Source organism: Tauraco erythrolophus, chromosome 2, assembly GCF_009769465.1.
Source record: "Tauraco erythrolophus isolate bTauEry1 chromosome 2, bTauEry1.pri, whole genome shotgun sequence".
In the NCBI taxonomy this organism is placed as follows: Eukaryota; Metazoa; Chordata; class Aves; order Musophagiformes; family Musophagidae; genus Tauraco; species Tauraco erythrolophus.
In genome coordinates this window covers 21,255,656-21,273,245 of record NC_141466.1, presented here as the reverse complement: position 1 = coordinate 21,273,245, position 17,590 = coordinate 21,255,656, and the positions used below count along the sequence as shown (strand labels likewise).

Here is a 17,590-nt window from a genome sequence, read left to right as displayed (position 1 = left end):
TATCATCCATCCTTATTATAAGATACTACGTTTCTTCTCAGCTTTAAATCAGGGGTTGTCAATACTGTCTCTTTTTGCTTCCATCTTGTTTTTCAAATTCCAACTCATTTGGTGAAAGATCTCGTCGTTTTACCTCCTTGCTGAAGTCGGTCTTTTCACGCTGGTCAGCTTTGGAAAGTCAGAATACTGAGTGCTTCTCTAGATCAGACTGGTACTAATTTGAGTATGGAGTGGAATCAAGCTGGCTTGATGTAGAGTTTGGACTGACTTATTTTCATGCTGGGTCGGAGATCTAGCCATCTCAGATGGTTCAGGAAACTGGGGGGGAGTGGTAGCCATTTCCATGCCAGAGTCTCTTAACAGCAAAAATACAGAAGAGAAACAGAGAGAATGAAAAGAAGACTTGTGGTTGAGTGAAGGGAATTTCCATGTCCCTGAGGGGTGGTATTGTTCACTGAATTTGTGACAGTTGACAGAGAAATGGAACTCGCTGAAGAATTGTTTGAAGGTGTTGGACTTGTTCCATTGGGATTGCAGTAGATCTAGAATGCAGTGGGGGGAGGAAATAATAAAAAGGAGTTTTTGTGGGTTTGTTGTGTTTTTTTTTTTTAAATCAAAAGACAAATTAGTAGTAACATACAAAGCATAGCACCACTCAGTCACAGTACTCACATATGATACACACAATTGCTCATGCCTCTCTTTGTGCAGTTAAAGACAAAGACATTTTGAATTGCATGCATGGGATTTGTTAAATAAATCTAACATTTTTCTAAATGTTTTTCTGTTGTTACATAACTGTCATTTTATCAAAACCTTGCACTAAATCAAAAGACAGAAGAGAGAAGTAGGTTTCAAAAAACCTCACACTAAAAAAAGGCAAATGTAAAGCTATACAAAGGCAAATCTTAGGATAAAAAAGACTTTCAAACAACTGCCTGAATGTCATTGTCTTTGCAGATTAAGCCACAAACAACAGTGAAGAACCTATTGATACTGTTTGGGGGGCTAGTTTGGAGATTCCTTTCAAGCAATGGTGGGGCTTATGTGAGTGGACTTAATATTTCAGCCTTTCTCATCCGGTATCTTGCTGTGGTAGAACTGAACTGCAGAACTTAACACAATGCAACTGTACTGATTAAATCATAACCTACTGGCATGCTAGAGTGTACAAATAGGAAGTGCAGTGGAAAGATCATACAATATTAGCAAGTTTTAAAAATGCTGACAGAAAGAAAAATTTAAAAATACAAATTTCCACCCCCACCCCTCCCACCCCCCCCCCCGCCAACTGCATTATAGGGACAGAACATAAAAATTTGCCCCTGCTGTAACTTCAATATCAAACTATTTCCTACACATGCACAGGAAAACTGTCAAAACTAAGCTACCCTCTTCTTTTCTTCCAGTGGAAAAAAGCATGTGATACACAAGAATGAAAAACAAAGGCAAGAATCACATATCTGCTCCTCAAAAATGAGCACAGTCTAGCAAGCTAGGCTTCAGCTCTGTGGCAGCAAACTTGTGTTATACCAGAGCCTTCCGGTAAGCTCTGACAGAGTTACCTGGAGTAAAAACAAATGCCTTTTTTCAGATAAAAGCAGTTAGTTTAATAACTAATATTCTGCATAAGCAGTGTCCTTATTGTTTCATATTTCTAGCGCTGCTGAGAAAATTAATTTTCTGTGGCAGAAAAAAATTATAGTCACTCAATGCCAAAGCCATGAAGTCAGCATTAAATTTAAAGAAAATGCTCATGCAATTTTTTAATAAGTATTTTCTATTTAAAAAGCACATATAACATAAAAATATGAGGATGGTATAAAGCTTCTGGTAGTTATCGTTTCTGGCAACTAGCAACACACTGGAAGCAATTTGGGACTGTAGGATAAAAATCGCAGTGTGGAGGTTTCTGCTGAAACCAGTCCGAAAGCGATCAATAATGAATTGCAGAGTTAATAGTCTACAAGCTGGATATGAGGCAAGTCCTAACCCACCCTGGAATTTTTCAGTCTTCATACAAAGTCTCTGCCGCTATTTCACACTTGGTTGTATATTTTTGAAGTTTTCCTAGTTTTAAACAGAAAGCCTAGTTCCTGGATATTTCTCTGTGTGTGGAAGAGGAAGGGTTTAGAGCCAAGTCCCACAACACCACAGTAGATGGGACCTCAGACAGATCTTCTTAACGTGCGTGTGACAAATACCAGTAACCCAAAGGGTCTGATCCTGCTCTCATCGCTGCCGAGGGCGAACCTCCACTGAGCGCAGTGGAGAAGGGATCATGCCCTTCCTTACACAGAGGGAGGAGAAAACAAACAATAATTAAAACAATCTCCAGCAATCCTTTTGCTGTTTATTTTTATGATATTGTGTCATTGACCCTTTTCAAAAGGTGGTCTCTAGGAACAGAACACATCGATCCGATATCTGGGAGCCCCGCTTGGCTCGACTGCCTCCAGGAAGGCAAACACCACCGCATCCATCCCCTTCGCACCAAGGGAGAGCCTCGGCCAGCACAGCAGCGAGGGACTGAGGTCTCTTCTTCCAGCCCGCGAACCTCCCGCTCCTGCCATGCCCCGAGCCCCAGGACCGGACCCAAACCCTCACAAGCTTCGGGGAGAGCGGGACTCAGATCAGGCTCTCGCTGCCCTCCTCCAGGTGTAAAACTCGGAGCTGAGTCGGGTTTAGAAGGCTCGTTCCCCATCTTTTCAGCAGGGGAACCAACGCTCCTCCGCCGCTCACACCACGGTCCCGCGGCTTTCCCTCGTGGAGGATCCCACGGGAAGAAAGGCGGCGAAGTCCGACTTCTTTTTGTTCTGTTTTAATTTGACCGGGGCACCGCCACCGCCATCCCGGGGCGCTGGGGACGAGCTCCTCCCTGCCTCCGACCCCGCCGCCGGGAGGGCTGCGGGCAGAGCCCACCCGCAGGCGGCTCGGACCCTCCCCGGCCGGGGCTGCCCGGGCTCGTTTCCCTCGCCCCGCCGCCGCCCCGGGGCGGAGGCAGGGGAGCCGCCCGCCACCCACGGCCGCCCGGCGGGGCGCCACGGCGGGCTCCGGGCGGCGAGATGGCGGCGGCGCACCTAACGGCCACGCGCCCAACGGCTCCTCAGGAGAAACCCGCCCCTCCGCCGCGGCCGCCGGTGGGGAAGCTGCGGGAGAGCCTCGGCGTGGCCGCTCTCCCGTCCCTCGCACTACTCGGGCCGGCGGCGGGGAAGCGCCGAGCCGCTCCGGGGCTCACCTGCGTGGGTAGGAGGAGGGCCAGGAGCAGGAGCCCCAGGCCGAGCCGCGCCGCCAGCGCCGTCCCCATGCCCGTCCGCTGCTGTCCGACCCCGGGCCCCGCTGCTCCGGCCGCTGCGGCTACAGGCAAGAAGGATGTTCCGCTGAGCCGCGCCCGGCCCTTTTATGGCAGCGCGGGCTCCCGTGACGCCCCGCCGCCGCCGCCTTCCCCCTCCTCCTCCTCCCCACACCTCTGCTCCCGCCCTCCACATCGGCCGCCCCGCAGGTCGCTGCCTCCCCCTCGGCCCCGTTTCCGCGCCCCGGAGGGCTCCGCTCCCCCTCCCCGGGCCGGGCCGCTGGGGCAGCTTCCGCAGGGCCGTGGTGCCAGTCCAGCGCTCGGGGCCCGCCGGCCTGGCAGACCCCAGCGCTTTGTTTCCCCGCGTTTAGGTCTCGCAGACGATGGAGTCTTTGTCTGGTGCCGGCGTCGCCTTCTGTTGTCGAGGGACTGGCACAGGGCTGCGGAGGTTGAGTTGCAGTTACTCTAGAGAAACGCTTATGTTTATAAAAACATCAAAATTTTATTTAAAAAAAAAAAAAAAAAGACCAAATCATGGGTGAGAGAAGGAAAGGTAAAGGCAGCTGCAAGCATTTCCGAATGATGGGAACAGTGGGTGAAAGGCTGAGGAGTTAAGATCCCATCTTGTTCAGAGCTGCCTATCACTGGTGCTCAGACTTCAGACCACGAGTTGCAATTTCAGGCACTCTTTGGGTCTAAATATTTTATTATTACCGTCATTTCTCAAAGAGTAGGGAACCTGGGTAACAAGTGGAAATGAAGGTTCTTTCGGCTGTAGCCTTTGCCTATATAAGGTTCTGGCTTCTGGCACAGTAAATACTGTAGTTATATTGTTTCTCCTCCCTTAATAGACTGAAGATAGATGGTGCCAGTGCCTCATCACATCAGTCAGGTATCTCAAATGTACAGCCAAATTAACAAAAATAGTCTGTATCCACTTTTTAAACTACAAAAAGAGACACTGATGTGCTGATTTCGTTGTGACAAAGCAGTTATTTCCATTTAAAAGAAGAGGAAGATGTCCTGTTAGCTCAGATTAATTGATGGATTTTTAAATTGACAGTGTTTGTCATTATATCGGAACGAAGCGTGAGGAGGAGATATTCATGTTCAGCCCTACATAACTCATTTGCCATCTTCAGAGGCAGGACTGCTTTTCAGGAGTTTCCAAGGGCATTGCTAGAACTCGGTCCCAAAGCACAGGAAACATGGAGATGTGCCACAGAACCAGATGCTGGGACTAATGTTAGGCAAAATATATAATTCCAAACCAAGTCCCATGCTAATTGTTTCAGAATGCCTGATAAAACTATAGTTATTTTGTTTATCCAAGAATACAGGCATTTTGCAAACTGTACCATCCAAAACATCAATCCTTATGCTATACCAAGATGAAAGATCTTCTGAGAGCTACAAGAAGCCTGAAGCACTCCTGAAGTAACATTTCCCTGTTTTTTATAAGTCTCTGATCATAGTCAGAGTCCAGTTCCTAACTATTAGAGGCATAGACTATGTATAGAGTAACTATGGGAATAGCCATCAAACTGAGGGTCTTACGTCTCTGAATATTCACTCATCATCGACTGAAAGCTGGTTACCAGAAGATGGGTTTTCATTATTATAGAGATATAAAAAGAAACTGTGATTGACTTAAAAGAGGGGTCACAAAGCTGAAAACTTTCCTGTTACTACTTTTCATAGACTCATAGAATCATAGAATGGTTTGGGTTGGAAGGGACCTCAAATTTCCAACCCCCCTGCCATGGTCAGGAACAACTTCCACTAGATCACGTTGCTCAAAGCCTCTGGCCTTGAACATTTCCAGGGATGAGGCATCCACAGCTTCTCTGGGAAACCTGTTCCTATGCCTCACCACCATCAGAGGGAAGAATTTCTTCCTTAAATGTAATCTAAATCTGCCCTCTTTCAGTTTAAAGCCATTGCCCCTTGTCCTATCACTACACGTCCTTGTAAAAGTCCCTCTCCAGCTCTCTTGTAGGCCCCCTTTAAGGACTAGAAGGCTGCTAGAAAGTCTCCCTGGAGCCTTCTCTTCTCCAGGCTGAACAGCCCCAACTCTCTCAGCCTGTCTTCATAGGAGAGATGCTTCAGCCCTCGGATTGTCTTCATGGCCCTCCTCTGGACTCGCTCCAGTAGCTCCATGTCCTTCTTGTGTTGGGGACTCCAGAGCTGAACGCAGTATTCCAGGTGGGGTCTCACGAGAGCAGAGTAGAGGGGCAGAATCACCTCCCTCGACCTGCTGGCCACACTTCTTTGAATGCAGCCCAGGACACAGTTGGCTTTCTGGGCTGCAAGTGCACATTGCCTGCTCATGTTGAGCTTCTCATCAATCAACATCTCCAAGTCCTTCTCCTCAGGGCTGCTCTCAATCCATTCTCCACTCAGCCTGTATTTGTGCTTGGGATCACTCCGACCCATGTGCAGGTCCTTGCACTGGGCCTTGTTGAACTTTATGAGGTTCAAGCCTGTCAAGGTCCCTCTGGATGGCATCCCTTCCCTCCAGCGTGTCGACCACACCAGACAGCTTGGTGTCATCAACAAACTTGCTGAGGGTGCACTCGATCCCACTGTCCATGTTGCTGACAGAGATGTTAAATAGCACTGGCCCCAGTACTGACCCCTGAGGAACACCACTCATCACTGGTCTCCACTTGGACATCGAGCCGTTGACCACAACTTTTTGAGTGCAACCATACAGCCAATTCCTTATCCACTGAGTGGTCCATCCGTCAAATCCATGTCTCTCCGATTTAGAGACCAGGATGTCATGTGGGACAGTATCAAATGCTTTGGACAAGTCCAGGTAGATGATGTCATTTGCTCTTCCCTTATCCACCAATGCTGTAACCCTGTTGTAGAAGGCCACAAAATTTATCATACACAATCTGCCCTTAGTGAAGCATAGTTTCCAGGAAGATCTGCTCCATGATCTTGCCGGCCGCAGTGGTGAGACTGATTGGCCTGTAGTTCCCTAGGTCACTGGACTAACACAACTTCTCAAATACGAAGAATAATGGTTTAGCAACTTCATCTGCCAGTTCCCTCAGGACCCAGGGGTGCATCTCATCAGGTCCCATGGACTCATGCACGTTCAGGTTCCTTAGATGATCTTGAATCTGATCTTCTCCTACAGTGGGCAATTCTTCATTCTCCCAGTCCCTGCCTTTGCCTTTTCCTTGCGAACAGTTTGCTTTAGTTGTCATAGCTAAAATGAAATCACAAATGGTAAGGAAGGTCACCTTTTCAGCCAGGAGACATGCCCAGCTCTACAAAAAGGTGAAGTTCCCTGTGAGAGAACTCGTGAATAGTGATAAAATGAGGGCTCAGACTATTCCGACACCAGATCCCCTGAAGGAGATGCAAAAGGTAGGGAACCAAAAGGCTCTACGGTAGACAAAGTGAAGAACATCCTAGTGTAAAGCTGAAAGAGATGGTTTCCATTATAATCTCTCCTGCCTTGTTTGGGAGAAAAGGAAGTGATACAGCTGTTGCATGTTCCCACAGGGATTATAACTGGCTGTTGCAGGTTAAAGCAGCAGCTGAGACACGTTAATGTCAAAGCTGGGACAGATGAGAATGAGGGAATAATTATCAGATGGCCTTTCCCGTTCCTCTACCCAGTGCATCTTACCTGAGGTCTGGAACTATGGCTATAAAAAATGAGGACGACACATGGTTCTTGTAAGGTGACACAAACCAAGATGGCATTATACAACTGCTAATTATTATTATATAGGCTATCACACTTTGGGCATTTTAACAAGTTTCAGTGAAAATGGGGATGTCTGTCTTTTTGCTAAAAATATTACAAAGTCTGGTCCTTTAATAGCCTTTTAAATAAAGAAAAATGCAGAGGTTTTAAAACATTTGGCAGAAATTATAAATTACTGAAATAATAAAACTATGTTAAGATTATGTTCTGAGGCCAAAAACCATGCTTTTCTGAAATATTCCTAAAATACTAATGCAAATAAGGAAATGTACTGGCAGCAAGGAAGAAGCGCTAGAAATATTTTAAGCCCAAGATTTTCTTTGAAACTTTTGTCATTGGAAATTATAATTATAACGCCTATGTTCCACTATATTTCTACAACCAACTGTCCCCATTCAGGAAAGCTGCAATTTTATCGATTTCTCCTGAACACATAAATTATCTGCATACCTAATTACAAAATCTTTACCGTTTCTCAGCTAAAGTCTATCATGAAGTCTGTAAAAGACACATCTGAGCAAGAGACCAGGACCCAGTATATGGATTTTTCTAGGAGATGAGAAACACTGTAATTGAGTTGAGAACGGTACAAAGTGAAGCACTGCTATCTGGTGGCCAAAAGGCACTTCTGATTTTTTTTCTGTCAGAAAAGACAAAGAATTCTCTCAATTAAACATCCTTTGATAGCAGCGTGCTCTAAGAGCTCTCCTCGTGCTGAGATATATCATTAAACATTATTGTTAAATCCTCATTGTTCTGCTTCCTTTATTTTTTCTAAGTGAGAATAGTACTCAGCACGTCTCCCAATTAAATATGTAATATTGGATAAGAAAGCTTAAGAAAGAGAAGACAGAAACTTCTTTGATCTTTTGGGTTAAATGTAAGTTCACCTGTATATTCCAACAGTGACTTTTAAGCTGATTGAACTTTGCAATAGTCATAAATTTCAACCTAGCAATCAGAAGCAAAACTTTCGCTGCTCATATAATGCATTAACAAACAATATTAGCTAAAATGACTGGCAGAAAAAAAAAAATTAGCCATCTATAAAAGGAAGCAGAGAAGTAGTCTCCAAGATGTATAAATAATGTATTTAAATTTGGACAAGCTTTAGCAAAATAAGTGTAACCAGAGCATTGAGTGGAATTCATGAGAAATAATTTTGGCTTAATCGTTAATTTACTCTTGCCTTTTAGATGCCAATCTTGACCCATCTAAGCTTAAATATTTTAGGAGCGTCAGTTGCCAATGAGATTCACTGGATCCTGTGCTCCCAACTAGCTCTTCACTCTCCTTGGCTGTACATAGACTGAAACTCATTACACTCTGTGGCCCATCCCAGGGTCTTCACCCATTTTAAGCTCAAGCTAGAGTGCACTGCAGCTCTCAGTACTCACCTGGATTATACCTAAATTGTGACTTATTTTGGTTAACCCCCGTCTGTGACCATGTTATTCATTTATACATTAGAACTTGAGCTTTTTTCAAAGGACAACTTTGAAGAGAGAAATTCAGCTTTCCAGTGGGAATTGACTAGCCCGTATATGCTGATCTATGCTGACATCACCTGGTGATAAGTTTCTTTGATGTCCTTTTTTGCCATATGGATTTTGCCTTGGCAAACTCACGGATCAATATTTGCTAATATGCAGGAATCCTATCTCATCATAAGATAGACTGGCCCTTCTCTTGCTACTTGGTTAGCAGGAAGGACCTATCTTGCAGCGGTGTCAGAGCTCCAGCCGTACAATCAAAACTTGCCAGCTTTTTTGAAGCACCCTTCCTTACAGTTGCACGTTCACTATAATTGCAGAACAAGACCAAAATACTGATGGGAGCTGGCTGTTTGAAACTGATTTTAGACAACTGGACAAAGCCAACACAGGCCGTTTGGCATGTGTCTTGGATATGAATTTGGAATATATGTTGAGGATTGCATTCCCTCTTCCAGTGGAGAGTTTATATTAAATTTATTTTAGTAGAGCTTTTAATGAAAGGCATGATTGGTGGTACTGTAAATCTCCACATGGTAATAAATGTTGATTGAATTCAACTATATGTCTCTTCAGACATGGGCATTGCTGCCATGATCCAGACCCTCAATACAGCAGGATTCCAGCAGTGCCACTGTTTCCCTTGTCTGTCAATCTGAGACAAAAAGCATCAGGCTGCTTAATTAGAGGTATATAGTTATGGAAGTAAACAAAGCCATGATTTTCAGCCCTGGAATCGTAGGCCTGGAAGTTTGAGCAGAAGTGAAATTGTGATTCCAGAAATAGTGTCAAGAAGAAATGTTTAAGACTTGCCACCCTAGTACCCATGGATCTTTTGACTCTTGGGTAGACTTCAAGGGATAGCATCAGCTTACACAATTAGGTGTGGCTTCGGATCTGCTTGAAAGCATATCTTTCTCCCTAAGTCAAACAAACTCTTAGGTGACATCAATACAAACAAATTAAATGGTAGCAGAGCCTGTTCTTTGGCTTTGAGGCTAACTGACAGGACTAGCCACGTCCATATTATTAAACTGTCCTAGCCCCCAGAAACAGGTGGCTGATCTAAACTGCCTGTTGGTAGGTAGTTGTTCCTGGCCTGGGCCAGCCCCTGAATCATGCTCAGGAATTGTTTGCAATCATGCTACTTGGTACAGGACAAAGCCAAGATGGGGCTTTCCTTCAACTCATGAGGCACGATGTCAGATAACGGGTCTAGAGACATGAAGAAGTAAAAATGATCAAAGGTCATTTTCTCAATCTTCCGATTTGAAGAAGGTTTAAACACAATTCTCAGACAAAGATCAGTGAAGGGTATTCCACAGCCTGTAGGCCTCCTGCTTCTTTGCCGAACTGTCTTGGCAGAATGTTTCTCTTAATACAAAATCTTCTTTGCTGCAAATTTAAAGTAATGATTTATTACATTGCCATAGTAAAGCACACAGATAATAACGATGGCCAGATTTGTAACAAAGTGTTTACTGGTTGAAAACATATCAAGCACTTTGCACTGAAAAGAGGAAGGAAGGGTCATGTGATGGCAGCTATCTAAATCTAAGTGAGCCTCCCTGGAAACCACTGATAGATGATGTAGGATGAAGGGAAACAAGTGCTTCTATGATGTAATTCATCTCATTTCAAGATAGACATCTGAAACAGATTAATCATATCCTGGAGATGCCTACATCTCTTCACTGACTATCAAAATAGTGTAGCTTCTTAGCTCAGACATTTACCACTATATTTTCCCCTATTTTGAGGGACAAGTTCAGTTCCTTCAACCTTTCTTCATAGGATTTCTATGCATTTTTGTTGCTTTCCCTTGCACTCTCTCAAATCTGTCTTCATTAGATCCTGTTGTCCAAAGTCACGCACTGTAATCAAGCTGAGAGTTCAGCATTCAACAACTCTGTTGATGCAGCTTAGAAAGAAATGTCTTTCTTGCAGCAGCAGCAGCTTCATGTTTGTGGTCTGATGCAATTTTGAGATTATCTCGCTCCATTTCTTGAACAATAGTGCAATGTTAGCACTTTTACCATCTCCTTGAATTTTCCTTCTATGATAAGACTTATTACTAATTGTAATTAGTGCAACCAAGTTTTTCTCACCGTTATCTTGAGCGCTAGCTATGTAAGTCTGTGATTTCTCCCATTGGATATGATATTCTGCATTATTTCTCTTACCAGTGAACGAAAATTTAGCCAGTTATCCTGATATTATACTAGTACTTCATTCTGCTTCTTTCCAAACAAATGAAAAAAATGTTCTTTGAAGATCTCTGCATCCTTATTAGTCATTTTAACCACCATCGTTAGTTATGACTGTTGGGATTTCTTCTATTCCTGACATGTTTCAAGACCTATGTTTTTAGCCTTGCCTACCAAACATTTTTTCTAACAACAGTGGAAATCATAAAATCATAGAATCATAGAATGGTTAGGGCTGGAAGGGACCTTCAAAGGTCATCTAGTCCAACCCCCCTGCAAGGAACAGGGATATCTCCAACTAGATCAGGTTGCTCAGGGCCTCGTCCAACCTGGCCTTGAACGTCTCCAGGGATGGAGCATCCACCACCTCTCTGGGCAACCTGTTCCAGTGTTCTACAACTCTCATGGTAAAAAATTTTTCCTAATATCCAATCTGAATCTACCTCCCTCTATTTTAAAACCATTACCCCTTGTCCTATCACAACAGGCCCTCCTGAACAGCCTCTCCCCATCTTTCTTGTAGGCCCCCTTGAGGTACTGGAAGATCGCTATAAGGTCAGCCCGGAGCCTCCTCTTCTCCAGGCTGAACAGCCCCAAGTCTTTCAGCCTGTCCTCATAGGAAAGGTGCTCCAGCCCTCTTATCATCTTCGTGGCCCTCCTCTGGACCCTCTCCAACTGGTCCATGTCCTTCTTATGTTGAGGGCTCCAGAACTGGACGCAGTACTCCAGGTGAGGTCTCACGAGGGCAGAGTAGAGGGGAAGAATCACCTCTCTCGACCTGCTGGCCACACTCGTCTTGATGCAGCCCAGGATGCGGTTGGCCTTCTGGGCCGCAAGAGCACATTGCCGGCTCATATTGAGCTTCTCGTCCACCAGTACTCCCAAGTCCTTCTCCTCAGGGCTGCTCTCGATCCATTCACCACCCAGTCTGTATTTGTGCCTGTATTTGTATCTTTATCTTCTCTTGAGAAGTGCTGAAAAATCTGTATCTTGCAATTGAGTCTAATATTCTTCCATTTCCCTTTTTTGTTTGATATTGTTTGCTTAGTTTTTACCTTTACTTACTGCCTTCTCTTTGCCACTAGTCAGGGCAGAATTTTACCCACAGTTATTAAAAAGACAGTCTATATAAAAAGGGAGTTGCATTACAGAGTACTCAGTTTCAGAATTCATAGAATCATAGAATAGAATGTTTAGGGCTGGAAGGGACCTCGAAGATCATCTAGTTCCAACCCCCTTGCCATGGGCAGGGAAACCCTCCACTACATCAGGTTGCTCAAAGCCTCATCCAACCTGGCCTTGAACACTTCCAGGAATGGGGCATCCACAGCTTCTCTGGGCAACCTGTTCCAGTGCCTCACCACCCTCAGAGTGAAAAATTTCTTCCTTATATCTAATCTAAATCTGCCCTCTTTCAGTTTAAAGCCATTGCCCCTTGTCCTATCACTACACGCCCTTGTAAGAAGTCCCTCTCCAGCTTTCTTGTAGGCCCCCTTTAAGTACTGGAAGGCTGCTAGAAGGCTGCATTCCTAGTTTGGCTGCTGCATGGCGTCCTGAATGGCTTATTCTTTTGTAAGCTTTCCTGGGTAATTTCTAGTTTGAGTACAGGACAGAGATAACAAGGTAATGAGAATGAACCCTGGAGAAATCCGATAAACAGGAACAGAGAAAGTTGGAGCTGTTTATTTTAGAAGACAAGATAAGAACAAGTATGATTAAAGGGTGTGTAAATGGACAAGTTCTGGAAGGTAGATAACTCTTCTTTCTGTTTCATAATAGGAAAAGGGACCAGTCCTGCATTTGAGAAGATGAACTGCTGAAAGGAAACATGTATCATGTATCACTAAGAGTGTTAAGAGTTCATGTATCTTTTAGATGGTGAACTCTTTGTCACAGGGTATTATTAGGCAAAGTGCAGAGAAGGCGTGGTCACCCAGTGATGAGAACATCCCGAATTAAAATAGCAAGTGTTGCAAGGACACACTTCCCTGGGAGACAGATCATCCCAGATCTTCGTACTATGTGATTTACACACCTTTTATATGTCTGGAGCTGGACACTGTGAAAAGACAAGGCAGCCTTGACACCAAGCCATATGATTATTCTGACATTCTATCCCTCCCTATTGCACTGTTATTTATATTATTTCTTGGTTTATATCAAAGGCGTATTGAAACCTACGGATACATGTTTCTTTCCTAGTGCAGTAATATTTATAAATGCTAATCAAGGTAACTTTGTTCCTTAGCCACAATGGAAGCTGAAGTACTTTGAAAAGATTTTCTGCTTTTAAAAGCAAACCTGATACAAAACATTTTTAAAAAAGGAGTTCAATTGTGCGCAGATGGAGAAACAACTAAATTTCCTCATTGGAAATTAGTTATATTAGATGTGCATGCATGTATCTCAAATTAGTTACTATCAATTAGAGAAGAGAACACTATATTCTAAGTAGTAAAGCCATTAATCTGAGGAGAATACAGAGGAAACACCGAAGTAAACAAATAATTCAAACTAATTAACATTTGCTCATGCAATGTGTAGTTTTATGGCTAATAAGTAAGGTTCAAATAACAAATGCTTAATTGATTGCTTTTCTTTTTTATTGCATTTGCCACCAGCTGTTAATGGCAGCTAGATAAATCCTAGAGCAGCAACCAAAACCAGCAGGACCTGAGCATATCCACTGCAGAATGAATGAAATTCTGAAAGCCTGGGTTAGGAAACAGTATGTTAACTTTTCCTACAAAAAAAAATTGTTATGTTTTAGATAATTAGCAAACAAGAAAGTGAGGGGAAAACAAACAAACAAATCTCATTTCAAACCTTTCACCAAATTGAGGAGTTGAAGAATTAGCAGTGGAACTGCGGAGCCTTTAATCTTGGAGTAGCTGGATTGAATACCAGGCTGACTGGAGGAAGTTACTCGCTGTTTTCTTCCCATTTGCATAATCACTGATGTAACACCAATTTTCACTGGCAAGGCAGCTCTGTATTTCTGGTTTAGGTGGGTCACCATGCTCAGACTCGTTAGGGTGGCCTCTATCAGCTTCTTTAGCACTGGTCAGAGCAGTCCGCACTGCCCACCTCCACTTTCTTTCTCATTAGGGCTCAATGTGGCCTTCTACTCTGAAAGAGGATAGGCAGACAGAAGCCAAATTAGTCAGGTAGTGAAAAGGATGGGGAAAAAAACCCATATTACTTTAGAAAATGCCTGTATCTCCATCACTTAAAGAAACATAAAACAATACCATCCACCATACCTTACTCATCCAATTATCCATCTATAATGTCTAAGACGAATTTTCAAGAAATAAGTAGGCTGCACACAAGGGTGTTTTGTGAGACCTTGCTCACTTCTGGAACAGGATTCTCTGTGCAGGATGCCAGTGTGGCTGCAGGAAAAAGTGGACAGAAGTTCATAATGCAGTTGTTACTGCAAGAGACAAAATAGTAACATAACGTTGGCAAGTAGACAAAGACAGAGTCAAGTTTCAGTGTACATAGGGGCTGGAGACATTAAAGGTATCCTAAAGAGAATAAACCAATGTTTTATAGTGAAAATGGCACAGTAGATGACATGAGTAAACGTGTGAGACTGGGAAACCAGCTTAGAGCAGTGTGCCAATTGAAAAGGCAGCACTGGAAGGGCTAGAAAAGGAGCTTCTGCTGCATGAGAGATTAAGTTTCAGAGATGAGCTTTAGAGAAAGAGATTCTGTGATTATTTGTTCACAGACTGGATGCAAGCAACTGGCTAGAGGGATTGCCTCCAGACTATGGACTAAGAAAAGAGAACAGCTAAGCACTTACAATAGGAGTGTAACACTGGAAGAGGTGAGTTAGCAGTCAGGGAGATTTAGCTCATTATTCAGATGAACATGGGCAAACCGACAAGTAGTGCTCACACCGGGACACTCTGTTTTCCCAGGCTGCATAAATATGCATAGAGCACTGTCCTGTCACCTCCTCAGTGCACCTTGAAGTAAGCTGTGTAATTTAAAAGGCTTGTGGTTCCAACAAGTTAATGCTGAAGCCAAATCTGCAGTGACAAGTCATGTGGTGAGGTGTGCATTGCAGAACATTAGAGTTACAGCTACTGACAGGGCTAGAATGGCAACTCCTGACTTCGTTTTGAGGTGCAATGAGTGTCAGTAGATCTACTGCTGTCACTTGACTGACCGTGCAGGAAAATCAAGGTAACAACAGACTCTAGGCAGTGGGGAGGGAATTCCTGATTACAGATTCCAACATACAGGTCAAAAGCTATTCAGAATTTTCTCTCTGAGCTGTCAAAACTAAAAGACTAAACACCTTCTGAGTGAATGTCATAGGAAGTATATTGAAAGACAAAAAATGAAAACTGTAAACAAGAGAGGAATTACCCTTCCTAGACAGGAGATGACTCCACTGAAAAAAAAGAAGCAATTCTATGAGAATAACCGTGAGAAGAATAATACATCTTAGTCAGACTAATTTCTCACCCAAACTTCAAAAGGATACACTGACCACCACTGATCTGCCAGAGATGAACGATCAGTGTTTCTTACTGAAGCTGAAACTCTTGACCGTATGTTGCTGAGGTGTCATATGATTTAAACAAATAAACAAGCAAACAAAAAACCCCAAAAACTTAAAATCACCTGAAAGCAGCTTAAAAAACATCCGCGTCAGATATACGTACCAGCAGCCAGTGTTTGAGCAAAGCCTCTTGAGAGAGCAGCCTGACTTGTGGCAGCTTTGCGAGGGAGCTATTCACTGCCATCTAATGGTAAACTGGAAGAAGAGAAAAATGAGACTGGTCTTCACCCGTCGGAACGTTTTGGTTATAATTACAGTTTGACATCATTAAAGCAGGACTAATGAATATTAACTTCATTTTTGCCTTTTTGGCATTAAAAAAAATGCACTTAATGACTCAGGTTGGGAGTTACCAAGACCTCACGCAACTAGAGTACAAATCTTAAAGAGGGCTTTCACAGCCCCCCTTACTCTGTGACATGGAGGGAATTGGACAACAAGGAGACTTGTGTGATACTCAAGTTCCTCTGCAGTCCTAGATTGAATGAATCCTGACAAAAACTCTGGAAAGGATCTGCTTGCATGACTGAGACATAATAGTAACACGATGTGCCTTCTAACTAGTACAACTAGAATAGTCGTCCATGAAGCTGGAGTAGGAAATTAACTGTGACAGAAGTGATGTCTCTGTTTGGAGTCGCGCAATGATGAGATAAATCAGATACGTGATGCCTGTTCGTGACATCCACGTTACATTTCCTCTGTGACTGGAGAGGGACCTTGTTTAAGTGCCACATTATTAACGTTCTGCAAACTGAGAGGCCTGCAGGAAAGGATACTGAATGGTGAATTGATTGCTTTCTGGTTTTGTAAGATGCCACCATATCATCATATCTGAAGAATATAAAAGACAGAGTGACTTTAGGCGAGTTCTTTACCTTGCCTTTCAAGATGAATATTGAAATATTGAATTTCCCCACCTAGAATACTGTGTTCAGCTCTGGAGTCCCCAACACAAGAAGGACATGGAGCTACTGGAATGAGTCCAGAGGAGGGCCACGAAGATGATCAGAGGGGTGGAGCACCTCTGCTATGAAGACAGGCTGAGAGAGTTGGGGCTGTTCAGCCTAGAGAAGAGAAGGCTCCGGGGTGATCTTATTGCAGCTTTGCAGTACCTAAAGGGGGCCTACAGGAAAGCTGGAGAGGGACTTTTTACAAGGGTGTGTAGTGATAGGACAAGGGGCAATGGATTTAAACTGAAAGAGGGCAGATTTAGGTTACATATAAGAAAGAAATTCTTTACATTGAGGGTGGTGAGGTACTGGAACAGGTTTCCCAGAGAAATTGTGGATGCCCCATCCCTGGAGGTGTTCAAGGCCAGGTTGGATAAGGCTTTGGGCAACCTGGTGTAGTGGAGGATTTCCCTGCCCATGGCAGGGGGTTTGGAACTAGATGATCTTTGAGGTCCCTTCCAACCCAAACCATTCTATGATTCTATGATTCTATGAAGACACAGTAAAGACATATAACGCCAGACTAACCTAGAAAGGCACTAATATTCATAACTTTGTTTACTAAGAGTAAGTTATCTTCACTCTTAGCAAAGTTAGAGCACAACTTTAATCCTACATGAGACAAATCAAATTCTAAGAGTTCTGAAAAGAATGGGGTGTATGGAAAGCTAGGTTGGGTTGGGTTGTTTTGTTAGGTTTTGGGATTTCCCCTCCCCCCCCCCCCCCCCCCGCAGAGGATGCAGCATTTCTGCTTAGGGAACTCCCACTGTTCAGACATTAATTTTCTGTTCTGAGTCACTATGTGCCAGTATGAATGCAAGAAAGTTACTCTTAGCAACTTTTTCTTTCCTTGATACGGATGCACGTATATTTTAAGACATATGAGAAAAAAAATGCTAAAAAGCTAACAGCTATATTCCCAACTGAAATTGTTCAGAGTCTCACAGAAACGGGCACTGGAATATTCAAAATACATAAAGATATAAAGATGTTCACAGCTTGCTTCCCAGTGAGGTTTCCAAGGAGGGGAAATAGCTTTGCGAAGCAATTGCTCCATTATAAAATATACCTGACATAAAAACCTCTCCTTCAAACATTTTATGACAAAGTTTATACAGGTGTAAAATTAAGCAATCACTTATGTCCTAGTTTCAGCGGGGACAGAGTTAGCTCTTCTTTTTAACAGCTAGAAGAGCTCTGTGTTTTGGTTTTAGTCTGAGATTTGTTCTCAGAAGAACTCTGACAGCGCACTGATGTTTATCATTGGCACTGAGGTCTCGAGGACTTTCCAGCTGCTGTGTTCTTGCAAGTGTGCAGGAGCACAACAGGATAGGGG

At 43.5% G+C, this 17,590-nt stretch overlaps 1 protein-coding gene across 1 annotated transcript; it reads right to left on the bottom strand.

The window, feature by feature from the left end:
- Positions 1-356: 356 nt before the first annotated feature.
- On the bottom strand, positions 357-3,307 carry CD24 (CD24 molecule). The gene is made up of 2 exons (XM_086608141.1): positions 3,239-3,307; positions 357-542 (listed from the first exon to the last, which is right to left on the bottom strand). Exons 1-2 carry the CDS (start codon positions 3,305-3,307, stop codon positions 357-359), a joined length of 255 nt encoding a protein of 84 aa, XP_086464267.1.
- Between the last annotated feature and the right edge of the window lie 14,283 nt (positions 3,308-17,590).

Coding starts and splice junctions, on each gene's coding strand:
- CD24 (XM_086608141.1), bottom strand. CDS start 3,307: ATGGGGACGGCGCTGGCGGCGCGGCTCGGCCTGGGGCTCCTGCTCCTG. Junction 543..3,238: donor CCCTCCTCCTACCCACGCAG/GTGAGCCCCGGA, acceptor ACTGCATTCTAG/ATCTACTGCAATCCCAATGG.